This window comes from Ceratotherium simum, chromosome 25 (assembly GCF_057802395.1).
Source record: "Ceratotherium simum simum isolate JZ-2026a chromosome 25, ASM5780239v1, whole genome shotgun sequence".
Taxonomy (NCBI): Eukaryota; Metazoa; Chordata; class Mammalia; order Perissodactyla; family Rhinocerotidae; genus Ceratotherium; species Ceratotherium simum.
The window spans coordinates 4,170,963-4,197,434 of NC_141924.1; the positions used below are offsets into that span (position 1 = coordinate 4,170,963).

At 53.9% G+C, this 26,472-nt stretch overlaps 1 protein-coding gene across 4 annotated transcripts in view; it reads left to right on the plus strand.

Moving 5' to 3' along the window:
• Positions 1 to 26,472, plus strand: part of CELSR1 (cadherin EGF LAG seven-pass G-type receptor 1) — a 149,484-nt gene that overhangs the window by 88,723 nt on the left and 34,289 nt on the right. For all 4 annotated transcript variants that reach the window (XM_087448732.1, XM_087448733.1, XM_014793350.2 and 1 more), the window contains 9 exons: positions 10,808 to 10,965; positions 12,032 to 12,195; positions 12,740 to 12,865; positions 14,806 to 14,972; positions 20,312 to 20,497; positions 21,576 to 21,689; positions 22,679 to 22,853; positions 23,489 to 23,630; positions 25,723 to 25,843. In XM_087448732.1, coding sequence (XP_087304858.1) covers positions 10,808 to 10,965; positions 12,032 to 12,195; positions 12,740 to 12,865; positions 14,806 to 14,972; positions 20,312 to 20,497; positions 21,576 to 21,689; positions 22,679 to 22,853; positions 23,489 to 23,630; positions 25,723 to 25,843 — 1,353 coding nt within the window. The remainder of the gene's footprint in view (positions 1 to 10,807; positions 10,966 to 12,031; positions 12,196 to 12,739; positions 12,866 to 14,805; positions 14,973 to 20,311; positions 20,498 to 21,575; positions 21,690 to 22,678; positions 22,854 to 23,488; positions 23,631 to 25,722; positions 25,844 to 26,472) is intronic.

Consider the following 26,472-nt stretch of genomic DNA (forward strand, 5'->3'; position numbering starts at 1 on the left):
ACATTGACAAACTTCCAGCAAGACTGACCAGAAAAGAAAGAGAGAAGACACAGAATACCAATATCAAGAATAAATTCCCAATTCCTCAAAAAACACAAACTACCATAACTCACTCAATATGAAATAAATAATTTGAATGACCATGTTACTATTAAGGAAATTGAATTTGTATTTTAAAAACTCCCCAAAATGAAATCTCCGGGCCTAGATGGTTTCACTGGAGACTTCTACCAAATGTTTAAGGAATTACATCAGTTCTATACAGTCTTTTTCCAGAAAATAGAAGAGAAAGGAACCCTTCCCAGTTCATTTTGTGGAGTTAGTATTACCCTAATACCAAAACCAGATGAAGACAGTACCAAAAAAGAAAACAGGCCAATATTCCTCATGAATGTAGACACAACTCCTGTCCACACAGAAACCTGTACACGAATGTTCACAGCAGGTTTTTTCATAACAGCCTCAAACTGGAAACAACCCAGATGGCCTCAGTGGGCGAGTGGTTAAACAGACTGTAGTCCATCCATACCACAGAACTTGGAATACTGCTCAGTGATAAGAAGGAATGAACTATTGATAAACGCGGCAGAAAAGTCACTGAGCAAGAAAAGCCAATCTTGGGAGCTGACCCTGTGGCCTAGTGGTTAAGTTCGGCACACTCCACTTCGGCAGCTCAGGTTCGGTTCCCGGGCATGGACCTACACTGCTTGTCAGCGGCCATGCTGTGGCAGTGACCCACATACAAAATAGAGGAAGACTGGCACAGATGTTAGCTCAGGGTGAATCTTCCTCAGCAAAAAAAAAAAAAAAAAAAGAAAGAAAGAAAAGAAAAGCCAATCTCACACACTTATGTACTGTAGGATTCCATTTGTATATCATTCTTGACATGACAAAACGATAGAACTGGAGGACAGATGAGTGGTTGCAGGGGTTGGGGTTGGGGAGGAGGGAAGCAGGTGTGGCTGTGAAAGGGCAACAAGTGGGGTCCTAGTGGCGATGGAATGTTCTGCATCTTGACCATTTCAGCGTCCCCATCCCAGCTTTTGCAGAATAGTTACCATTGGTGGACACTGGGTAAGGGTACATCTGGTCTCTGTTATTTTCTGCAATTTCACGTGCATCTAAAATGATCTCAAAGTAAAAAGCCTGGGGCCGGCCCCGTGGCATGGCAGTTAAGTGCACGTGCTCTGCTGTGCCGGCCCGGGGTTTGGATCCCGGGCGCGCACCGACGCACCGCTTGTCAAGCCATGCTGTGGCGGCGTCCCATGTAAGTGGAGGAAGATGGGCACAGATGTTAGCCTAGGGCCAGTCCTCCTCAGCAAAAGAAAAAAGAGGAGGGTCGGCAACAGATGTTAGCTCAGGGCTGATCTTCCTCACACACAAAAAATAAATTAAATAAATAAAAAGCTTAATGAAAAGAACTTGGAAAGATACACAGTACAAATATGTGCTGGTGTACGCATGTTTTTTTCTGAAGGGTATCCTCCCTCAAAAAAAAAAAAACTGTCAACAGCATGTATCAGATAGCTGTTTCTGGGTCATAAACCACCGCAAAACGTGGTATCTTAAAACATCAGATATTTATCATTCCTCATGATTCTGTGACAGGAGGCGTTATCGTGGCTCTTTCTGCAAACAGTCTACGACGGAGTGGATCCCTTTGGGAATAGGTTGATGAGAAAGGAGGCGGCCTTCGTGGTCCTTTTATACCTTTCTGTGAGGTTTTACATGTTTTGCATTTTCTTTTATTAAAGAATACAGCAGGAGTCATCTGGGTGATGGGATTATGAACCTTTTTTGCTTTCTTCTGTTAAATTTTGTGTTTAAAAAATCGTTTGACTTAAAGAATTACAAGATAAGGAAGCTAAACTTTGTTAAACTGTAGGTAAGCTTTTGTGAAGTACAATAGACCTTTATGATGAAGGAGACCGCCAGGCAGGTGTGATTGTCCCCATGTCTGCACTGGGGTCTCAGTAGCTTTGCTTCTCCCACCGACAGAGAGTTGCAGAGTGGACACATGTTTCAGAGGAGAGTCGCGGGGAGGCCCCCGCTGCGCTTGTTTCCTACCGTGCGGGTTCACCCCCTTCAAGCCCGAGGCCCCAGTCCGGAGTGAGTCATTTTGTATTCCTACTTACTCGGCCAGTTTCCGGGGGACGGAATGGCCTCTGTTGTGCCTGCCCCAGCGGGTAGTCAATAAATATCGAATATCGACGCTCCCATGACTGGCCCCGTTCCCTTCACCCATCAGGTCAGAGGGTAAGGTCTGCAACCAAATTTGCCTTCATCTGGGGCCTGGAATGTTCCGTGCCTCCCTTGGAGCTGAGTAGGGCGGTGAGAAGAGCCTGATGAGTGGCCTCCGTGGGAGAGGTGAGGGGCGCCGGCCTGCTGGCGGCCCAGGAGCTGGAACAGAGTCGCCTGCTTCCTTTCCAAAACACGGCCTCGTCAGATGGTCAAGTCACCTGCTCTGGAAACATAATTACTCCCCGGGACAAACGCGGCCCCACCCTGGGCCTTTGTGTTGCCCGCCTGTTATGGAAAGTCGCCCGCAGGGCTCAGGCAGCAGTGACTTCACCCCAGCTCCCTGTCTGGTGCTGTGGCCGCTCTCCCTGACCTGCCGCCCGTCTCACGCCCCCATCCTTCCCGGCGCCCCACTTTCACGCCCCTCCAATGCTGTGAAATGATGCAGCCCTTGCCCCCCAGGCTGGCTGCCTTTCCTCACCTCTGCTCCCACCCCTGGGACTGACTGAGGTCCTCACATCCTCCCTCAGAGGAGGAGGAAACTGAGGCCCAGAGCAGGACAGTGGGGGCTAGGCTGGCCTGAGCCATGGAATTCGAAAACTCCCTGGTTCCCAGAAAACCCAGAGAGCCTGGCAGGCCAGCTGGCCGCAGAGGGGGCCCCTGACCTCATGGCCGGGTCCAGGAGGGACAGCAGCTGAGAGGCTCCCAGCTCCCTCTTGTGGACCCTGGGACCTTTTGTCTGGTGAAGTGCCGGGCTTCCATGTGCCCTCCTGCTGAGGCTGTCCCTCTCCCCACCTTCCCCTTTGCCTTTTCTAGCCCCTCCATGCTTTCTCCCAACCAACTCAGCCCCCCATTTTCATCACAGGATCCCAGCACGTCACCCTCAAGGCCTGCAGACCGGGAGGGGAGGAAAGGGGAGGGAGACTGTTCAGAAAGGAGATGGAGGTGAGGGACAGGCCCTGGGGTCTGTGGGGGACCGGAGAAGCCAAGGGTCTCGGGGGTTCTCTGTGCCGCTGTCCAGCCTCTGGAGTCAGAGAGGGACCTGTGAGGGAGCAGGAGCAGGCCGGGGCTTTGCAGGAGCATGTGTGTGTGAGCATGCACGCCCGTCTCTTGTGAGCCTCTCTCCCTTTGTCCGGGGAGGCTTTATGAAAAGGCCACCTGTGACCTGTAAATCCTCGTAGCCCAGAGTGACTTTGCCATTGCTCAAAGTGGTTTGCCCTTCCTCTTCTGGGACAGTGTGGGCTGAGCCCAGAGTCCATCTCTGCAGCCCCAGGAGCCCCTCCCCAGCGCCCGGCCCCCGTGCCTATGCGGAGGACCCCAGTCCTCCTGCTCTGGAGGCTCTGCCCAGGGGGCTCAGGGGTGCCCCCTCCCCATCTCTCGTCCAGCTGTAAGTAACCAACCATCAGATTTAGGATCCCACATGTGGAGGGACATGAGCTTCTCATCGGGTGCCCGAGGGTCCCCCCAGTTTGTGCTGAGCAACTCTTCGTCTACAAAGCCCCCAAGAGAAGGAATGTGTTACCCCAGCTTTCCAAGAAGTTGCTATATAAACGTAAGGAACTCAAGCCCCTCACTTGTCATTGGAGAAGAGACCTCTTATGAGCAAATCTGCATAAACTCCCTGGTTCCCAGAAAACCCAGAGAGCCTGGCAGGCCAGCTGGCCGCAGAGGGGGCCCCTGACCTCATGGCCGGGTCCAGGAGGGACAGCAGCTGAGAGGCTCCCGGCTCCCTCTTGTGGACCCTGGGACCTTTTGTCTGGTGAAGTGCCGGGCCCAGGGAGGGCTGGCCACATGCCCCATGGATCTTTTCCAGAACAAAAGTCATCCCCACGGAGATCACTGGGGCTGTTAGGAGACGCTTCTTTATACACAGTGCTGAGCACACAGACAGAGCTCAGTGACCCTGTGCCTTCAGCCCTCGGTTCTTTCATTTCTGAGCATATCTACAACAATCAGAAAAGCACACGGAGCTCCCCGCTTTTATCTGTGGCCAGAATTGTCGGTGCCCCTGCATTGACCACCTGCCTGAGAAACAGAAGGCTTTGGTGTGATTTTTTTAAAGAAATTCTAAGGTGACCAATTGGTTCACACCCTTGTTGAAAATCTTTTCCTTTTAATGCTCTCAAAATAAGAAGAGTCTGTTAGCGTCTCCTGGATAATTGAACAAGTGCAGGACTCCAAAGCTGCAGGTCGCTCTGCGCCCAAGCCTGGAGAAGAACCTGTGGCTCTGGTCAAGACGCAGTTACGCAAGAGCTGCTGATTGCTCCTTTTTTCTTTAAGGATGTATAAAAAGAAATTATATTCTTTTCTTGTAGGAAAATATTAAAGCAGCAGAAATCCAAGGAAAGCAGCCATTTGCACACTTTCTGGCTCTTCTCGTTTTTTTTGCCGACAGCACGGCAGCTGCAGACTTTCGTGGAATGCCCCTGGTGGCCGGCGTAGCGCTGAGCCCTTCCCGTACGTGGTGCGTGAATCCCGCCAGGGAGGTGTTATTTTTACCCCTGTTTTACAGATGCATCCTCATGTGCAGGGAAGTCAGGTGACTTTCCTAAGTGGGGTCAGGGTGTGGACTCGCGGCCTTCGGGAGGTGATGCTCCCTGGAGGCTGTGGACACTGCTGTCCCGTGTCCCCTGCCGGCCTTAGGCTGTCACAGCTGGGCCGAATTGGTGTGACAGCCAGACCAGCCAGCTCAGCATCAGGCACTCTGTGAAGGGGTTCAGATCCACTCTTTCATTTTGTTCCCACATGACCCTGGAGGTGGTAGCTATGAGCTTACCCAGTCTCGAGGAGGGGCTGCCCGCGCTCAGAGCAGTATGGACCCTGCCCCAGGTCACTGGCAGATGAGGGAGCTGGGAGACCTGGCCCCCCTCGGCTGGAGTTGTGTGCAGGAATTGAGGTTGTCTTACCCCCGGGATAACTCAGAGCTGTCCACTCTGCCTGGCGGCTGGTAAGTGGCCTGATGGCCCAGTCCAGCTTCTGTGCAGTGGTTTGCTGCCCGCACCCTAAGGGAGATGCTGTGTCCTTCCCAGGATGTAGGTTTCCGATGTCTTCAAGGAAAAAGATCAAAAAAGGTCTGGGCTTTTTTTTGTCCTTAATGTTAAACTCAAGAGAAGTAAATATTTTTACAACTTAATTTTGGGGAACTCCGAGCTTCTGCTGGCAATCTAGTTGACTGAAGGAGGCAAAGTGGCTTTTTACTGCTGCTGAGCAGGCCCCGACCCCTGATTGCAAATGCAGGTGAGGTGGAACCAGGGAAGGAGCGTTGCTCCAGAACCACCTCCAGGCCCCGGGCTGCCCGTGGTGGCTGGCAGCTCCGCACGTCCACACCGAGAAGCAGCCCAGTTCTCGTTGAACAAGCCGTTTGATCCTTATGGAGACACTGGGTTCTGCATGGAGTTCCAAGGATGTCTGGCCACTTCACCATCCTGGAGAAGCCGGTCTGGTCAGCGTAGCTCTTAACCCCGTGGCAGACCCGGGTGCAGGTGAACCTGCCGTATGTGGCGTCCGTTCATCATGGCCCAGTGTGGCTGAGCCCTGTCCCGGGCCCAGGGATTCCGTGTGAGTGGGCAGGTGAGGTCCATGATGCAGGGACTTGCGTTCTTCGGGGTGGGTGTAGCGGTAACAAGGCAAGTCAAGACAAGGAAAATCAAGCAGAGTAAGTGCCTCGAGAAGACTCAGAAGGGGTGCGGTGATAGCAAGTGGGTGGAGCTTCAGGATAAACTGCTGTGCCCCTTCACCTGTCTTTCCTACGTTCTGTCTCCGGCCCTTTCTCGTGTGGTGTTGGGGGTGAATCCCTTCACACGAGGGATGTAGACTGATCAGCAGGTCACTGTCAAGGGGTCCCAAACACCTGAGTGGAGGCCTGACCAGAGAGCGGGGTCCTGGGAGGGGCCGTGGCCTGCCTGGAGGGCAGGAGGGAATTCACACTTCGTGTTAGGGTGGGGACCTGAGGCTCAGAGAGGGTGGTCTCCACTAGAACATGTCCTGTTACCTCCTTGTGTGGGAGCCCCTCCCAGCCCAGCCTCGGCCTCTGGGAGGCGGCTCTTGGTCTGCTGTTCCAGTTCCAACGAAGTCCTGTCAGAGGCTCCCTGGGGATCAGTTTGGATCCTGGAAGCGTGTGTGCGTCTGGATGTTTCTCCTGGTGACTCTGACCACGGATTTCCCAAGTCACTTCAGAGAAATGCCATGCCTGCTCCCTAGGGAGGGCTCGTCACCTCCGTACCGGGACCGGCCGGGTCTTGCCCGCATTTCCTGGGGCTGCTGTCACCTGTGGGCTGTGTCTTGCAAGCCCACACGTCGGGTGTGAACCTCGCTGTGTCTGAGGACGGACAGCACGGTACGTGTTCAAGGCTGCATTTTGACTCTGTGACATTCCTGAAGTCCAGCCATGTGTGAATTCTTTGATATGAGTGTCGGTTAATCATTTCTGACACAGCATGAATCTGTTTCCCAAGACTTGCCTCTCCTGGTGTCTGGTTTCGAGGCCCACACTGCCGTCCCCCGCATCCAGCATTTGAAATTGAACCCCTATCGGCCTCCCCGACGAGGAATCGTTTGCAGCAGGTTAAAAGGCTGTAGAAATGTGAGCGCTTCGTAAGGACCAAACACTTTTGTGCTCACACAGAGTCTCCACTGGCTGCTTTAGAGCGTCTGAATGGAAGCACACAGGGAGAGTCTGCACATAGAGGAGAAAATAAGTTGAAGGAAATAAAAGGGACAGACCCCAAGTGATGGCTTCTGGCTGATCTGTTGAGAATCCAGAATCTGGATCTGCCCAGATTCGCAAAGCTTGTTGCTTTCAGGTCCCCACTGAAGTGCACGGCGGCCCTTTAGGTGTTTTCTCAGATGGCGGCAGGGGTGAGCGTGGTGGGTCTGTCCTCACTGGCCCCGTTTCCACCTGTCCCGTGGCGGGTTCTGCTCAGGGCAGCCTGTGCACACGGAGGGGTGTAGACGTCACCAACCTCAGGCCGTGTGACTGGCGGGCGCCTCCGGTTTGTGTATCTTGTGCCTGCTTCCTTTGGCCCCTGAGTGCCCAGGCCTGGCTGCTTACAGGGGAGGGTATGGGGTCAGTGGGGGCAGGGGGTACTCTGGGTCTGGCCAGCAGCCGCACAAGGCACAGCCAAGCCCAAGGAGGGAAGATGCAGGGACGCTGGCCTTCCCCCATCCTGTGTCCAGCACCCTGCTAACGTGAGAATTGAGAAAGTCCTCGTCTGTTGCCATGTGGCCCCTTTATTCCCATGTCGTCTTTTTCTTTTGTGCAAATGTGTGGCAAACCTTAAAAATTCTTCTTGGAAATATTAGGGAGCAGTTCCTTTTGCTCTTTATTCCTCCCCACCTGTGCCAGCACAGTTGCAGCACGCTTTCTCATCAGCCCGTGCCAGATCCCAACATCGGTGCTCTGAATGAGCAGCTGAAATGGCTTTGTCTTTCTCAGACAGGAGAGGTGGACGTGCGGAAGTGAGCCTGGCCCGGCCGCCGTCTCCCGATTTCTTTCCCGCCGGGTCTTCGTCCTGCGTGCTGGCCGTACAGCGTGAGGCAGCTTTGTCTTCCCTTGACAAAAACAGACGACCTGAGCCCAAATCAAATACCCCTGGTGTCTGCGTTTCACCCCTCCCTCCCAATTCAAGCTGCTGTGTAATTACATGCACACCTCTCACCTCCGACTGAGAACCTTCTCTCCTCTTACTGTGTGTTATTACTCGTGACAATCTTGACGGGAAGGCCACATCATGTATTTTATTCCCATTTTACAGATAAAAATGGGGAAGGAGATTCCCGAAGGTCATCCAGGTAGAGAGTAGCCGGGGGGTTGAGAATGGTGGATGCTCATCCGGACAACTTTATTTTCTTATTGAGGTGAAATTCACATAACATAAAATTAACCTTTAAAGTGAACAATGCAGCGGCATCTAGTGCATTCACGAGATTGTGCAACCACCACTTCTGTCTAGATCTCAAATATTGTCATTGCCCTAAAAGGAAACTCTGTACCCATTAGCAGTCACTCCCCATTCCCCTCAGACCCTGCCTCCCAGCCCTGGGACTCACCAGTCTACTTGCTGTCTATGGATTTGCCTATTCGGGACATTTCATATCAGCGGAATCACACAATATGTGGGTGGCCTTTTGTGACAGGCTGCTTTCGCTGAGTGTAATGTTGTGGAGGATCATGCACATTGTAGCACGTGTCAGTGCTTCATTCCTTTTTATGGCCGAATAATACTCCATTGAGTGGATAGACCACATTGTGTTTATCCGTTCATCGCTGGATGGACATGTGGATTGTTGTATCTTTTGGCTGTTGTGAGTAGTGCTGTTGTGAACATTTGTGAGCACGCTTTTGTTTGAGTGCCTGTTTTCAGTTCTCTCGGGTCTGTACCTGGGAGTGGAGTTGCCGGGTCCTGTGGCAGCTCTGTTTACTCTTTGAGGAACCCCATCCATGCCTCTTGAGTCACCTGCAGCCTCGTTTTCCTTTTGCTCACAGCCTTTCCCCGAGCTTCCCGTGTGCTCTCTTGGTGACACTGACTGCACAGTGGGTAGTTGGTGCGTGTTAAGCAGACTGGCCACGAGGCGGGCTGCTGGTTCTGGGGCAGCATGGGAAGGGGTGGCGTGGCGGGTGCCCCGTGGAGCAGGGAGCAGGCCCTCAGAGTCATGGCTTCTCCCCAGTGCTTCCGTGTGCGTCTCTCCTGCTGGTCCTTTCACTTCTTGCTCTGAGGATGCTTGGTCCTGCGGCCGTAGGACCGTCACTTTTGACCCAATGGCCAGTGGATCCGGGAGTAGGAATCCAGAAGCAGATGTTGGGTGATCTGATCAGAGACTGTTTGTTTTCCTAAAATCCTCGCTTGCTGCTTTGATTAAGTAGTCCCAGGCTCTGCAGTCTGTCTTAACGGTGGGCTGTCTCAGGCGGTAACTGAGGCTCTGAGTGCAAATGTTGATTTTTTTGTCTTCGCCTCCAGTTTCTCCTGCTTTTGCTTGAATCCCATAGCTCTGAGCCACTGATAACTGAGCAGCAGTTTAGGACGACTGCTGTTGTGTAAACAGCGGCTTCATTCCAGTCAGCTTCCCAAGCATAAATGCTGTTTACGTCCGTGCTCTGGAAGGCTCACACCCATCCCCAAAAATGTAAATTATAAGTTGTAAAGATAATATGGGGCTCGCACAGCCCGGGGATGGTTCTTTCCCCAGGATCGCACCTAGCACTTAAGCATCCCGTAATAGGTGCTTGTGCACGTTTTCCAAAGCGGGCTGCTGATACAGAGCGAGAAAACATTATTTTTTATACTTCTCTAACTGCTGCTTAACTGAACGTGAAATCTTGAAGGATATAGTTTATCAGACCTGTGATCTCACCAACTGACGTAGAAGAAAATGGAAAGGATTATCCGTGACCTAGGAGACCAGGTGGTGTGGTAAAATCCTCCCTTGGATTTGTCTAAGAGGGGCTCTTGAGAGACTCCTGTATCTTATGTTGACATTACCCTCAAAGTCCCTGTAACACAGAGAGCATGGGTATTCTAATATTAAATCCTTATCTTGTAGACAGAGAAACTGAGGTACAGGTCAGATGGTTGGCCGGGGGGAGTGGAAGGCTCAGCTGGGATCACCACGTACAGTGGTGCAGGCTGTGCACTGCACAACTCCAGGGGGCACCACCAGGGTCTGAGATCAAGTTGTGGGCAGGGCTGTGCTCCCTCTGAAGGCTCTAGGGGAGGGTCCTTCCTGCCTCTTCCAGCCTCTGGTTGTACCAGCCATCCTTGAATTCCTCGGCTTGTAGACGCATCACTGCCGTCTCTGCCTCAGTTGTCACGTGGTGTTCTCCTTGTGTGTGTCTGTCTCTGCATCTGTTTTATAAGGACACCAGTCATATTGGATTAGGACCCACCTTACTGCAGAACCTCATCTTAACTAATTATAGCTACAACAGCCCTATTTCCAAATAAGATCACATTCTGAGGTTTGGAAAGGACATAATTTTTTTTTTTTTTTTAATTGATGTTTTAGTGGTTTCTAACATTGTGAAATTTTGGGTTGTACATTTTTGTTTGTCCATCACCCCATATATGACTCCCTTCACCCCTTGTGCCCACCCCCCACCCCCACTGCCCGGGTAACCACAGTCCAGTTTTCTCTGTCCATGTGTTGGTTTATATTCCACATATGAGTGAGATCATGCACTGTTTGTCTTTCTCTTTCTGGCTTATTTCACTTAACATAATACGCTCCAGGCCCATCCATGTTGTTGCAAATGGGACGATTTTGTCTTTTTTTATGGCTGAGTAGTATTCCATTGTATATATATACCACATTTTCTTAATCCAATCGTCAGTCGAGGGACACTTAGGTTGCTTTGGAAAGGACATAATTTTATTTAAGATTATAACCCAGTACAGCTGGTTTTGGGGACTAATTTAAAACAAGGCTGGGGGGGCTTCTTGCCCCTGATGCGCACGCCACCCTCCCGTGTCCTCCCCCCTCCGCAGGCAGGGTGGCACGTGCAGGGGCTGGTGAACCTGCCGAGGATGCTGGTGGGAGAACGTGCTGATGCCTCCCGTGCTTTGTCTTCCGACAGCCCAACATCGGCCGCCTGGGCCTGCCCCACGGGCCGTCCGGAGAGAAGGTGGCCGTGGTGACTGTGGACGACTGTGACACGGCTGTGGCCGTGCGCTTTGGCGGCTTCATCGGGAACTACAGCTGTGCTGCCCAGGGCACTCAGAGCGGCTCTAAGAAGTGAGCATCCGGGAAGAGGGACCATGGGCATCCAACCCCCCTGGCCAGCGCTGCAAAAGGGGTCGCCCAGGGCCGGACCCCCACATATGACACCTGGGCCCAGCGTCCCGGAGCCCCAATCTAGGCTAGAGTCAGATTCCCTCCCCTTCCCTCCGACACGTTAGAACCTTCTAGAATATATCCCCTTAGATGCATCTGCCAAAGTAGTGGCCAGGCCAACCCCAGGGTTGTGACGGCCGGCACGCTGACCCCGGAGACCGTCCTCAGCATAGTCTGCATGGGATCGCTGGCTTGTTCCAGCCAGTGCTGGTCTCTGTGGTTCAGTGTTAGTAGTAATTCTCCTCTGTTAGATCGGAGTGGCTGTGTCACCCTGCTGATCTCGAGGTTTCTTAGGGCTCATCCTCACTCAGGGACAGAGAAATGCTGATGTAGACATTATGGCCCTTCTCGTGTTTATCTTGTAACGCCAGCCTCAAAAGCCAGAGCAAAGGTCCTTGTTGGACTCATTTCTGATTGTGTTTCGGTGGAATATTTAATAAGCTCTTTGAAGACCCCAGTGAGATGAACCTGATCTCTCCTGAGCATCTGGTGTGGCCTTGGGATGGTTATACGCCTGTTCCGTAGGATCCCCACCCAGCTGTGATGGAGTGGGATCCCGCCTGTTTTACTGATAAGATGGCTGTGCCCAAGGCCGCGTGGCTGCTCCTGTGGAACCAGGGTTCTGATTTGCTGTGACCTCCCTTAAAGGGCACCAGAGGCTGGAGGAAGGTAGCACCACTGTGGCATTGACCTGTGCTCAGTGGGCTGCACGTCCTGTTTCTGCATGGACTGGCCCAGGCTCTGATGCGAGTGCAAGGAAACTGAGGCACGGAGAGGCGTGAATGCCAGTGGTGGCAGCAGAAGTAGGATCCGGCTTTCGTGTTCTGGCCTGTTGGCCGCCTGCCTTCCTGGCTCCCTGTTCATTGATTGACGTTCAAGACGATGAGCGTGTCCGGTGGCAGAGGCCGCTGTGACGTAGCTGCCTCTCGCTGCCTGGATGTCACAGAGCTTGGCTCTGCCTCCTCAGGTCCCTGGATCTGACAGGCCCTCTGCTCCTGGGGGGCGTCCCCAACCTGCCTGAAGACTTCCCAGTGCACAACCGGCAGTTCGTGGGCTGCATGCGGAACCTGTCCATCGATGGCAGGAACGTGGACATGGCCGCCTTCATCGCCAACAATGGCACCAGGGCAGGTACGGCATGACAGCCAGGGCATCGTGGGGCTGTAGCAGTGGTGCCCGGCTGGGCCTCAGTGGCCATGCAGGGGAAGGCCACCTCCACATCCTGGGCCGTGACTTTTTCCTAGAACCGAGCCCGTATGCGCCCAGCTGTGGGCCTCCAGGAAGGGAGCCCGGGCTCGAGGTCGGGCTGCTCTTGGGGCCTGGGGCTTCTGCAGTGTGGGGTGGTGGTGATGTTGCTGGGCTGGCCAGCCACCAACCCCGGGGGCACTCAATCCCAGGGACTTGGGCATGTAATCAGACGACCCAGCCAGCTGGCAGGATGGCCCAGAGGCCCAGAGTCTCCAGACGTGGGCAGCTCATTCTGTGCCACTTCAGGTCTTACGTACTGACCACTGCCGGAGGGTCCCGGGCCTGCCCACCTTCCCTCTGGCTGTTGTTCGCTGGGCTCAGTCTTCCCACAGCGTAGATCCGTGTTAGGAAACAGCGGCAGATCCCCCCGTGTCACGCTCTGCTTGTGTTTCCTGCTCTGAGACTGCGCTGTGCGCTCTGTTTCCAGGCTGTGCCGCTCAGAGGAACTTCTGTGACGGGATCTGGTGTCAGAACGGGGGCACCTGTGTCAGCAGGTGGAATACCTATCTCTGCGAGTGCCCACTCCGGTTCGGCGGGAAGAACTGCGAGCAAGGTGAGTGCCTGGCGTTGTCGGTACCTGCCCCACCACGGGGCCTCGGACGTGTTGCTCTTGGGTGCCGGGTGCCCGGGACCACTCGTGTGGGTCTCCGTGTCCAGGGCCAGCAGCCTCTGGTGGCCCGTGTGTTCCCAGGCATAGGGGGCGCGGGAGCATGCACAGGGCCTAGGCTGGGGTGAGAGGCTGAGGGGGCTCGTGGGGGCACCACAACAGGTGGAACTGGAGCGGGGGGGGTCGGGCACGGCTCTGCAGGACGCAGCACCTCGTCTGAGCAGCGCCAGCATGAGGTCAGGAGTCCCCGAGGGTCAGAGAAGCAAGATGGGGTGTGGCTGGGCCTCCTGGTGGCTGCAGCCTGCCCCCACAGGCACACCGCGGCCTGAAAGGGCAATTCCCCGGGCCCAGGACCCCCCAGTCCCCCCCCTCATTCCAGAGGGGCCTCCCGGCTGGCTGCTTCCTCACTGGACCGTGCCGTGGGCATCAAAGATGGGGCCTAGCTCCCCCCACCCACCCCTGCGTCTAGTATGCTGTCATAGACACTGGCAGGTTTTAAACAGTTCATTCATTTTGAAGCAAAACAACATTAAATAAGTGTCATCGTTTTTAAAATCATTGACGCTTTTTAATTTTAAGATAAACTGAAAGGGGTAGATTGAAGCCAGATAAGTTTGGGCATGCCCCCTGGATCCGCCTCTGGAGATGCCCAGTGCTCATAGCAAGTTGATGGCCCTAGGAGTCCTGCCCTGGAGTCACCCACTGGCCGCAAACCCATGGGAATAGGAGGGACGTCTTTCAAGGCCCAGTGGGTCTGTTTTCCGGGCAGCAGGTGGACTGGACCCCTTGGGGCCCTGTAGACAGGTCAGGCCCAGCCCTGGCTGACCAGTGTGTATGGGAAGCTCAGACCGCAGGGAGGGGACAGCAGGACTGGGTGGACACAGTGCTGGGCAGGGCTGCCCACACCCAGAGTTCCTGTTATGGAGGCCGCGAGTCCCGGCTACAGCTGGGCCAGAGAAAACAGCTGCCAGGGTTTGGGTTCAAAAGAGCAGGAAACAGACACCCGGTGCTCACGAGGATGAGTTGTCCCCAAAGGCAGCCCCTAGCTGGGTGCCCTGTGCTGGTGGTCTCATCTTTAACCACCTCATGGTGAGGCCTGTGCCATCCCACCTGGAGGAATTAGGGTGAGATTCTGGGATGGGCCCTGCCTGTGGTACGCAGGAGTCTGGAGGCAAAATGATGAAGTTGGTTTGACTCTGCATCCTGCCTGCCTAGTGGTCTATCTGGCACCCACGGTTTTTCCAAGCATAACAGACTGGATGAGGCTGTTGGTCCCCCGTTGCCACCTCCCTGGTACCCCAAACCATCTGGGAGCCCTCGGCTGGCCAGCAGCCTTCCCACCTCTGTGCTCATCACCAGGTGGGTTGGAAACCCACCCCAGACACCAGCTGACGGTGGGTCAGGTTGCAGGGTTAGGGGCGTGTGCTGTCCCACCAGGATATCATCCTCCGTCCACCCCAGCTCCTGCTCCTGGGGCCCCCACCTGGCCAGGTTTGGGGTGGGACAGGTAGGCTGGGCTCACCGGGCCCCCCAGCATCCTCGTCTACTGAGCCCAGGGGTGCTGAGCTGTCCCACTCTGCCTCCCGTCCAGCCTGAGTGCCCTTGCCATACCCTGGCCACGGTTCGGAACCTGCAGGCTTTGGCCTCACTCCTCAGGAAGGTGGCATGAGTCCCAGGGGATGGGTTTCTGCAGAGCCCACGGCTCTTGGATTCTGAGGGCTAGATGCTGTATGCATGGAAGTCTGAAAGCGGCCTTTGCATTAAAAGAAAGAGGCCCAGGATTCCTTCCCTCCTCTCTCCCTGGGAGCCCATCCCTGTCCCCTGCAGCTGAAAAAGATCCTCAGAGGCTGTCTGATTTTCAGAGGTCCCCGTGTCTGTGTCCACAGTCATGCCTCACCCCCAGCGCTTCAGCGGGGAGAGCGTCGTGTCCTGGAGCGACTTGGACATCACCATCTCTGTGCCCTGGTACCTGGGCCTCATGTTCCGGACCAGGAAGGAGGACGGCGTGCTGATGGAGGCCACAGCAGGCGTGTCATCCAGGCTCCATCTCCAGGTGAGCGAGAACCACGTCCCACCCTGGGCACCTGCGGGGCAGGTGTGTGCCTGAGTGATGTAACCAGAGCCCTCGGGCATCTCAGCCCCAAAAGCACTGGCTTCCCAGTGCACCCATGGAGGGGAACCTCGCCGCTTCACCGCCCTCCTCTCCATGCCAGTCTAGTGGGTTCTCTGGGGTGAAGAAGAAAGGGAACATGAGCGTGCAGGGAACACGAGCGTGCTTCCCGAGCAGCAGCACAATCGCGCCATTCATAACAGGGAAAAGTGCGGGGAAGGCAGCCTGCAGCTCTGGATTCCCTCGGGGGGTTCGTTTCCATCCTTTTCTTTCTTCCTTTATGCCTGAGAAGGAGTAACAGCGAGGCTGGGGGGACCCAGTGGCCCAGCTCCTTGGCAGCGAAACTCAGCCGAGGGCTGCTGTAGACGGCAGCTGCGGTCTCCAGGCGATTGAGAGCTAAAGGAGGCCGTGAGCACCTTCAGGTGGAAGTGGCCGGCCTCTGTCGGTTGTGGTTGAGAGTGCTCTTGCCTGCTGTTGTTTCTAGGAGGTGGAACCCAGCTAGAAGTTTCCAAAAAGTCTTCCTAAAAATTGAATCACCTTACACATGGTGCTCTTAATCGCTTTGGTCTTTACTGTTTTGTTTATTGAAAACATTGGATAATTGGCAGCGTGCCTAAAACCTTTTAAAAGATTATTTTAATGCACTCTCTTCCCTAGTTTTTTGGTCACAAATAGTTCCCCTTGCATCTTCCCAGCTCTGTAGGTATTTCACAAGGGAACAATAAGTTACTTTAATTTCTGAAACGCGCCAGGCTGCCCCCTCTGCCTCCAGCTGTCTCTACCGGAGGCGAGGGGGCAGTTCTCGCCCTCGACTGGGGTGTTGAGATATTTGAGAGTCCGGGAGACTCTGCTTTATGGGCAGCTGCAGGGACCTTCGGGTGCGGGTGGCAGGCTCGCCCGGCCAGGCCTGGGCTAAGCGCTCCTCCTGCCCTCACGTCTCCAGGTGCTTCCTGTCTGCAGTGACAGCAGGAACAGAATGTTCTGATGTAAACCCTGCTACCTCTGACCCAAGTCTGAGCAGGGATCACACAGGCAGCTGTCCCTCCTGGAAGGTCTACTTTATGACTCTTCTTAGACCTGATTGGCGGTGGCCTGGGGGGATCGTGCCCGAGCAGGGTGCTACATAACCACCTCGTTCTTCCCTATCTTTTTTCCAGACTTTCCTCCAAGTATGTATACATGTGTGTGCATGTCTGTGTACATGTGTGTGTCTGTGTGCATATGTGTATCTGTGCATGTGTGTGTCTGTGTGCGCATGTCTGTGCACACGTGAATGTGCTGGACCTGGGCACGCTGGCTCAGCGAGCAGCGCCGACCTCCTTCACATGGGTCATTCATTATCTTCACTCTGAGTGAGCCTGAGGGCTCTCCCTCCTCCATCCATTCAGCGCATGGAGTTTCTGCCCCTAGACCAGCCTACTCGTGCCTCAGTCCCAGGCCACACCTGAACACACCGCTGTCATCCCTGGACAGCCTACTGCAGGTGTAATGGCCCCCACAGTCAGGAACTTCCTCCCGGAGTAGCTGTGGTCCCCTCTGCTGTAGTCCTCATGTGCTCACCTAGCTGTGCATCATTTCTCTTCACTCTCTTGGGTCCTGGGACTTCTTATTCTGCCCAGTGTGGAGCGGACTTAATTCCCAGACAGGGCAGACTGTGCTGGGGTCAGAGACGGTCGGAGGTGAGATGGACCTCACGGAGCATCGGCTCCAATCTCTCATTTTTGCATGGGGGAATCTGAGGCCTAGAGACTCTGACCTTCAGGTCCCATGGTTCACTCGTCGCCCACCTGCAATGCCCACAGGACCTTCTCACATTGCCCCTGTGGGCCGTCCATCTGGAAACATTTCTGTGTGGCAGGGGCAGAGGGAGAGGCCAGAGGTGCTTCCCATCGTCTCCTGTGAGCTCCCTGTGGGAGGTCAGAGGGGGCAGGGCCCCGAGGGCTCCCGGTGGGCTGGCGGGCCCCAGACTTGTCAACAGATGAATTAGGACAGGGCCCCAAGAAGGCTGTGAATAACCCTGTCCGGGCCGGGTGCTGGGAGCTCAGAGCCCCGACAGAAGCCCCCCTCTCTTCTTCCACCGGCCCCTCACCCGCATCCTTGCTCAGGAGTGTTTTCCGGCGCAGGCCCATTCAGATCGTACTGAAGATGCAGTTTGTGCATCCGAGATAATTACAGCTGTCATTGTTTTCCCCTTATTAACTCGTAGTTTCATAATTTCACCAGGCAGTCCCAGGAGCTAGCTCTGGGCCAAAACTTGGCAAGTGCAGTTCTGCCCGGGGATGGTATTTTGCTCTGTGGTTGTTTCACTGTTGGAACAAATTAAATTGGCTGTTTTCGATTCAGGTGATGAATTAGGGCTTGCAAGTTGTCGTTTGGCACTGGGGTCTCGGTAGGAAAAAAGCATGAAACAATGCTGAAATCCACAAACTCCCGTATTGTTTGAGTAATTACGTTATGGGTAGCTAATCCAAAGATCAAGGGTTTTTGGCAGGCACTGTGGCAGCCCCTCCCTGTGGAAGGCTGGGTGGCAAGAGTGGTGACCTTGGGGTGATCCTCCAGACCCTAGTGGCCGGCCACCCAGAAGGCCGCCCTGGGGCAGTTCCCAAAGGCTGTTCAGCCGGGCATTGCAGGAGTATTCTGGGCCATTTACACGTGACGTGTCTGGAACGGAGCCTCCTGCGGGCCCGGGAGCTCCGTGGGACAGCAGTTCAGGTGTTCCCTCGCTTCCATGGCCAGCCAGACAAGCTACGTAGTCATCCTGCAGCCCAAACAATCTGGGTAATTGCTCTCAGGCGCCCGAAATCCGCCTGCATTGTCAAGTGGGATAACCTCATTATTGTCGAATGCCTCTCTTACGTACGTCTGGGGACAGACCTAAGGTGCTCGTGGTCCTGGGGTTCATTCTACCGGCATCGCTTTTGTTTATAGACATACGTCAATTTTATTGTTGATCTGCTGGCTTTGGGGTTTTGTTAGCAAGGACACTGAAAGAATGGACAGGGAAATTAATGAGTTGACGTAAACGTCTGTGGAACAAAAGGAAACAAAGTGTAAAAAAGATGAAAAATTATCCTCCCCAATTGATTATTGTTGAGACTGAAAATCAAAATACATTATTGAGCGCATTATCTTTATAACCAGTTAAAAAATATTTTCTATTTTCCATCATAATTTCTTCTTTGATCCATAGGGTATTTACAGGTATATTTCTGAATTAGCAAACAGGTGGCATTTGCTAGTAAATCATTTTGTTGTTTCTAGCATAATTGCAGGTCAGAGAACGTATGCTGTATGATTTCAGGCCTTTGAAATGTGTTGAGACTTGCTTTACAGCTCAGCATTTAGCGATTTTTGTGAATGTTTCACCCATCCTTGAAAAGAACGTGTGCTCTGCAGTTGTGTTCTCTAGTGTTCTATATATGTTGAGAAGGTGAAGTTTGTTAATTGGCATTCAAATCTTCTATATTGTTATTGATTTTGGTTTTTGTCTGTTTCCTCAGTTACTGAGAGAAGTGAGTTAAAAATCTCCAACCTTGATTGTGGATTTATCTCTTAGTCATTTTAGTTCTGTCAGTTTTTGCTTTGTAGATTTTGAGGCTGTGTTATTCGGCGCATACAAATTTAGAATTGTTTTATCTTCCTGGAAAATTGACTCTGTTTTCATTATGAAAATCCTCTTCATCTCTAGTAATTTTTGCTTTAAAGTCTACTATGTCTCTATTAATATAGCTACACCAGCTTTCTTTCTTTTTTTTTTTTTTGTGAGGAAGATTAGCCCTGAGCTAATATCTGTTGCCAATCCTCCTCTTTTTGCTGAGGAAGACTGGCCCTGGGCTAACATCTGTGCCCATCTTCCTCCACTTTATATGGGACGCCGCCACAGCATGGCTTGACAAGCAGTGCGTCGGTGCGTGCCCGGGATCCGAACCTCGAACCCCAGGACACCGAAGGGGAGCGCACGCGCTTAACTGCTATGCCACCTGGCCGGCCCCTACACCAACTTTCTTTTGGTTGGTGTTTATTAGATGTATCTTTTTCTATCCTTTTATTTTCAACCTTTCTGTATGCTTATATTTTAGGTGTGTCTCTTTTAAGCAGTCCACTATAGTTGTTTTATTTTTTAATCTACTCTGTCTTTTAATTGAAGTTATCTTTAAACATGAGTATCTTAGTTTAGTTATAATGCTACTTTTTTATCTTTCTTACATGTGTTTGAACATGGTAGCTTAAATCTTATCTCATGAAATGTAGCATTTACCTCCAGAAGTAAGCATCTAGTGGTTGCCTGAATCTGTTTTCTTGAAAGTTCTGTGGTTCCCATTATTATTCTCAAGTCTGTGTCTAATGATTTTATTGTCTGGATTCCCATGAGTCTGTCTCCACTGTTTCTTCTCTTGGTTTTCAAGCATACTTCTTGTTTCCTCGGGTACTTGGTTATTTTTGATCGAGTGCTGGGCATTGTATTGAAGAATAAGAGAGAATTTGAAACTAGGATGGTGATGTCACTATCCCCCACGTTTGCTTGTGGTTGGCAGCCCCCACCCTGGGCAGGCTCTGAATTCTAGTTACTGTCCTCCCATCCCCATGAGCCTAGAAAGCTCTGTTCAGCTTTCAGCCTCAGCTGTGTCTTCCAGAACCAGCTGATGACAGCAGAGCAAGGCAAACACCAAAATTATTTTCAGATTCCCATTTTTCCCTGGTTATGGCTCTGTACCTCTACAATGACTTGAGTCACTCTGATACCTTCAGACAGGCATGCTTTAATATTTTGTCTCATTTTTCTAGGTGTGCTCAGGAGGAGGGTTGGTCCAAGCTGCCTAGTCCTCCATTAGGGGAAATAAGACCTTGGCGTTGCCCTTGACTACGTTTTCTTAAAACATGAACGTCTTAGGCCAGTTACAATGCTGGTTTCTGAGTTTTGTACATATATTTAAATGTCGTGGCCTGAATCTCATCTCATAAAGTGTAACATTTATGTGCAAAATAAGAGCCCACTAGTCACCTGAAACTGTGCTTGTTCCCAGTACTTATCTAATAGGCTTCATCTTACTTGACCTGTGTCAACATTTGATGCTTCTTACCATAGAAAAAGGCGTGTAATTCTAAAGAGACTTACTTCCAACAACACCAAATTAAACTTTGCCTAATTTGTGAGTCTATCCTTGATGCAATGCCCTGCAGTAAGTCTGTTTGTATGGCTTTATTATTTAAGTGACTGCAAAGTATTTTCTATTTTGTCATCATCACATCAATCGGTAGGTGTGGCTCTCCCTGTCCTGCAGATCCTGAACAACTACGTTCAGTTTGAGGTGTCCCATGGCCCCTCGGACGTGGCATCCATGAAGCTGTCCAGGTCACGTGTGACTGATGGGGAGTGGCACCACCTGCTGATAGAATTGAAGAGCGCCAAGGAGGGCAAAGACATCAAGTACCTGGCGGTCATGACCTTGGACTATGGGATGGACCAGGTGAGTTGGCACCTGCACCCTCTTTGGGACAGACCCCTTCATCAGGCCCGTGGGAAACAGAGGGACCCCTCCATGTGCCAGGACCCACCAGAGCTCTTGTGGATTTGGGGATGCATGTTCCAGGCCCCCCTGAATTTGGGTCCCACATTCCCCTTATGCTGAGGTCACTGGTGTCTGCCCTCATCCCCCTTCTAGATGGTCAGCTCCTGGCATCAGGAACTGGACCTTGTCCACCTGTGTGTCTCATCATGGTGCACTGGCACCTTTAGCAGAGGTTTCTTTCAGCAAAGCTGTCTTGAGCAATAACTGTGTGCTCAGCGCCAAACCTCTGGGGTAGAAAGAGGAATCACGCATGGGTTCTTGCCCTCAGAGTGCATGGTGCGTGAAGGTGGGTGAGCAATGAGACCCAGGTACCAGAGGGGACCGTGGGACACCAGAGAGGTGCGTCCGTCCAGATGGGCAGGTGGTGTTCCAGGAGGGTACGCTCAGAGAACACTTGCTGGACCACACTGGGTTTCCATGGTTTGCAGCCGGTAACAAGAGGCATTTTTACGGGACGTCCACACGCTAAGGGGCTACTTGTGACTCTTAAGTGCTCTTGAAGTCTCGACTCGTCTCACACCTGGTTCTGAGAATAAACAGCTGCCATGTTCCACGTGTACGCCTTCCAGGGCCTGAGGGTACAGCCGAGGCTTTATTAGATTCCTGCAACAGTGGACATGTTTTCCATTTGCTGCCATCTCCTAGCTTACCAAGCTCTTTCTCACACAGTGGCTCGTTAGTGGTGCCCATTATGGTGGTGGGAGGGTGGCCCCTGTCCCCCCAGCTAACCATCTTGGCTGGGCTGGGACTCGGACACGTGTCCTCTGACCTGGTTCCTGCGCCCTGCCCATCACCCTCAGTCAGCCGTGTTCTCCACTGAGAAGGCTGAGCCCGGCCGGACCTCTGTTTGGAGGCCCAGGTGTCCTCAGGCTGTGGGGAGCTTGCCAAAGCAGTGACTGCATTTTAGCCTTCGAGCACGTTCTTCTCAGCCAGATGTTTCCAGAATGGTGGATGCAGCCCCCCTCTCCTTGCACAGGACACGGTGCAGATTGGGAACCAGCTTCCGGGGTTGAAGATGAGAAGCATCATCGTGGGGGGCGTTTCTGAAGATAAGGTCTCCGTGCGCCGCGGTTTCCGGGGCTGCATGCAGGTATGGCAGAGCTCGGGGCGCCCACCCCCTCATGGCTGGCTCAGGGGCTGTCAGCGCTGCCATTGGTGCCGTTGGTCGACCTGTTAGTTTTCAGTAACCAAATAATTTGTTTGATAGCCAACCCAACCTTAACAAATCCTATTTCCAACTTAGACCCATCCTCCCCCATGGTTCCCCTCAAGGTCAGGGGCATGCAGGGCCCCTGTGCTGGGCTCTGCCCCACCATCCGCCACCACCGTGCCACGGTCAGCCTCCCGCAGCTCTACCCTCGTGTCATGTCCAGATTTGTCTCTCGCTGCCTCCACCGGCCCCACCCAGTCCACCCCCGTGCTCGCCTGCACAGGTCCCACACGCATCCCGTCGTCCACGCGTCCTAGCAGTGGCCAGAGTGAGCTGCTTATACAGGAGCTCAGCTCACGGCACCTGCTCATGCCCCCCACCTGGGCCTCCCGCTGCAGAGAAGTCAACTCCTTGCTTTCCTTTGCCTTCAACGCCCCTACACCCCCGTGATCTGGCCCGGCCTGTGCTCCGAGCTCCCCTCCCGCGTCTCCGCCATGTTCCGGGCACCCAGGCCTCCTGCCCTGGGACTCACCGGGTGCAGCCCCACTGTGGGGCCTTGCATGGTGGCCCCTGTGCCCAGATGCCCTCTGCACACCCCTTTCTCCACGAGCTGCCTCACCCAGCTTCATCAGAGCCGTGCCCTCCCATTACCCTCGTTTATTTTTCCTTCATGACGCTAACCATGGGATGATTGGGATATGGAATCATTCTGCCTTCATTTCCGAGTGGGCCGTCTCCCCACCTGGAATACAAACCTGATGGAGGCAGAAGTGACCTCTGCTCCTCTCACCCCACCCGTCCCGGCTCTGTAGAAAACTGAAACAAGGGACCCGAGAGAACTTGGAGTTCTCTTAACTGCCAGTTACCTTTCGGGCTTCCTCCCGCCCCAAAGCCCCGGCACCAAGGCCAGCTGCCCTTTTGTAACACAGGGAGTGAGGATGGGGGAGACGTCCACCAACATCGCCACGCTGAACATGAACGACGCCCTCAAGGTCAGGGTGGAGGACGGCTGTGACGTGGAGGACCCGTGCGCCTCCAGCCCCTGCCCTCAGCACAGCCACTGCCGCGACGCCTGGGACGGCTACTCCTGCGTCTGCGACAAAGGTGGGGCCCCGGCGCCCACGCCCCCTCTTTCCTGATGCCTGTCAGCAGAGGGCGACGCCTTTGGTGTTTGAAATACACTGAAGAAAGCTAAGTTGGGGCATCGATCGCCTCCCCCGTCCACTCTCTGGGGGTCTGTGGAGCCCTGGGCTTTGTGACCAAGGAGTGGGCCCTCTCCTCTTAAGATGCATTCCCACGTCTCTCCTTCACTTGGGGCAGAGGGGCACCCCAGGCTTTATCCTTGGGGCACGTGATGACAGGAGGGAAAGAATTAGTGAAAAGTACACATTTTACAAGATTCAGTGGTCACCTCTGAATTTTGAGGTGCGGCGACCATGCTCAGCTGGTACCCGCACCAAGTGTGCTGGGGTGGCCGGGACCCCTACCCTCCAGCTCCCACCCTCCTGGAACAGCCTGGGAGACCCCCATCTCTGCACTCCCAAGTCTGATCCACCGCATGGCTGTTTCCCGTGACTCCGCGGTGCCCCGGCCTCTTCACTCCGCCGGGTAGCGTGGAAAGTGAGTCTCAGGGCAGCCAGCTTGCTCGAGACGTCTTCACCCAGAGGGTCAGGCCCCAGAAGGTGGACCTGCGGTGCTGGAGGTTCTGGGGTGGGGGTGACGCTGGCCTGTCCCCACAGGGTACTTTGGAAGGAGGTGTGTGGACGTGTGTCACCTGAACCCCTGCGAGCACGTCGCGGCCTGCGTGCGCAACCCCGGCTCTCCGCGGGGCTACGTGTGTGAGTGCGGGCCCAGCCACTACGGGCAGTACTGTGAGAACAAGTAAGGGCACGCCCCAGGACGCCGCCGCCCTGAGTCCGCGCGGCTGCTGCTCCCCCGACGTATTTTCTCCTCTTTGTTATTTAACCCGAAAACACATATAATTCTGCATAACAAGGACAGATTTTACTTTTTTTCCAAATTTGACATGAAACAAATGAGAATCAAACTGAGCGTCTCAAACTAACCCCATTTGAGCAAGTTTCCACTCCACAAACAGACAATGCCACTCATTCATCTAGAACCCACTGTGCATGGGTCAGGCAGGCGCTCAGACACGGGAAGAGGAGTGTAGTTACAGAAACACTTTATCCTTCGAGTCAGGGGTTTGGGGTGGTGTCTGACATGTGAGTAAAGCCTAGTGTAGTTACTACAGGCCCAGGTGTGTAGTCTTCACAGGTCAGTCACTTTCTCCCAGGAGGGGCCACTTGCTTCTCCACAAACCAAGACTCTGGCCCCTTCAGAGGTGATACAGTCACGGCTGGTGGTCCTCGGCCTGTGCCGGCCATCCCGGTGCTGGAGCCACGTAGGCACCAGCCTGCTCCTACTGGCAGGGATGCCTCCCTCTGCTCCTTGTCCGTTGGGGACCAGAATATGAACAAGACACGGCCCGAGCTCTCAGTGATCTCATGGGAAGACAAGTACCAGACGGCCTGCTGGATGACGATGGGATGGGAGCCAGAGCCAGGGAGGCTGAAGGGAGAGAGAATTCCAGGGGGAAACCAGTGGGGCAGAGCCGGAGAGCAGCAGTGGGATGAGGCCGGATTAAAGAGCTTAGCGGGTCTGTCCCGGGGCAGAGCCAGACGCGTGCTGTCACGGGCGTGTCCTGCGCTGGGAAGGCAGACAGGCCTGGGAGGGGGGCCTGCCCTGCAAGCAGCAACAGAGCTCGGCTTTGTGGGGGCCATGGGGCCCAGCAGAAAAGTGGGAGGATGAGGTCTGGGTCTCAGAGGCCCGCAGCTCCTGCCTGGAGTACGGTTGAAGCAGGCAGAAACCAGAGGCAGGGAACCAGCTAGAAGGCTGGTGTTGCAGGCACTGCAGGGCTGAGGAGGCAGTGAGCAGGAGGGGTATGCCAAGGCTCTGTGGTCCTCCCACTGTAAATGCAGATCCGTAAACACCAGGCTGGAGCTTCCGGGCTCAGGAACCCTGCCCTGGTCGTTTTTATGCCCCTGCTGTGTACACAGTCGGTACTTAATAATTGCTTATCAGGTGGGCGTGTGAGGTTGACCACTGGGTGGGTGGGCAGATGGAGTGCCATTAGCCAGGATAGTAAACACAGGGCGACACTTTGTTTTGAGGAGCCTGAAAGATGCTTGGGGGGCATCCTGTAGGCAGGCAGGTCTGCAGGTGACATTCAGGTGAGCGGTCAGGTCGGGAGGGGAGGTAGGGGACAGTGACAATGACTTGGAGGGGTGGGCCAGGCCTTGTCACCTTCGACAGCGCTCATCTCAGGTATGCTGCCTTATGAGGCAGGACTGGGCGGGTCTGACGATTCTGAGCCCACCGGGTCCAGCCCGTGGCCGCACCGACCTGACTGAGGTATACGTTGCATCTGTGGAAAGGCTGCTCTGAGCGGCTGTGGGGATGTGGCCAGTGTTCAACCTAGGGAGCTGGGGAACCATGGATGCTCCAGATTCCTTTGTTCAGGATCCTCAAGCTGGCAGATGCCCCGGGTCCCGGGAGAAGGTTGCCCGGGGCAGCTGGGCTTAGTCTGGAGTCATGAAGACCTCAGTCGTCACTGAGCCCCCGTGAGCCAGGTGTCACTGGGTGGGTGCAGGGCAGAATGAATGTGGTGATGTCGTGCTGGCAGGAAGCCGGATTGGGCTCTCACCTGTGTCTTCCAAGTAGAAGAAAAAAGTGAGCAAACAAATTATTTAAAAAATAACAACTTTGTAGGTAGAACCAACATGGGGCCCCTGAGGGCTGGGAGCAGGATTCGAAATTCTAAGGGTCAGCAGGGGGAAACTGAGGCCCCTCGAGCCTTGTCTGGTGCCCAGAGCCAGGCCAGCCAAGGCTGCAGGCCTCCAAGAGGCTTCCTCTGGTTCTGAGAAGGACGGTTATGTACACCTTCCATCCTCCATCCTTTTTTACCCGACAGGATCGACCTTCCGTGCCCCAAAGGCTGGTGGGGGAACCCTGTGTGCGGACCTTGCCACTGTGCTGTGGGCAAAGGCTTCGACCCCGACTGCAACAAGACCAATGGGCAGTGCCAGTGCAAGGTGAGGCCCGGGCTGTGGGTGGATGGCCAGACACGTCCCCCAGCCCACCACGGGGCCGAGCCCAGGGAGAGGGCCAAGCGTGCATGTGCACACACACGCATACCTACACATGCATAAACACACATAGCTACACACACATCTACCTGGACACATTTACATGCGCGTGGGTCTGGAGCCCAGGGAAATCACAGTGCGTGTGCCCGCGCACACACACATTTATGTACAAATGTAGTTTTAGATTTTTTGCTGCCCACTGCTGTACTGTGAGTACACCAGGGCTGGTTTCCACCTGTGAGCTGGTTTAGACCATGGGAACTAGGACCCTCAGCGCCACACCCAGCTGGTAACAGGAAACAGCAATTTCTGTGAGGTCAACTCATCCTCAGCACCAACCACAGTTCTCCTACTTGGCCATTTCCCTCATCTTTTATCATACCCACACTCAATGATGACCAAAATTTTAAAAATATGAAAAGCTTAGCCCCCACCCCACCGTGGGACTCTGTCATTCACGTGCACAGCACAGGGCTCTCCTTCTCGTGGTCTCTGAACGTGCCTCTGTTCTCGGCCCAAATCATATGAAAACCCGGTCCCCTCAGCCTCCTGGAAAATGTCACGTACCTTCAGAA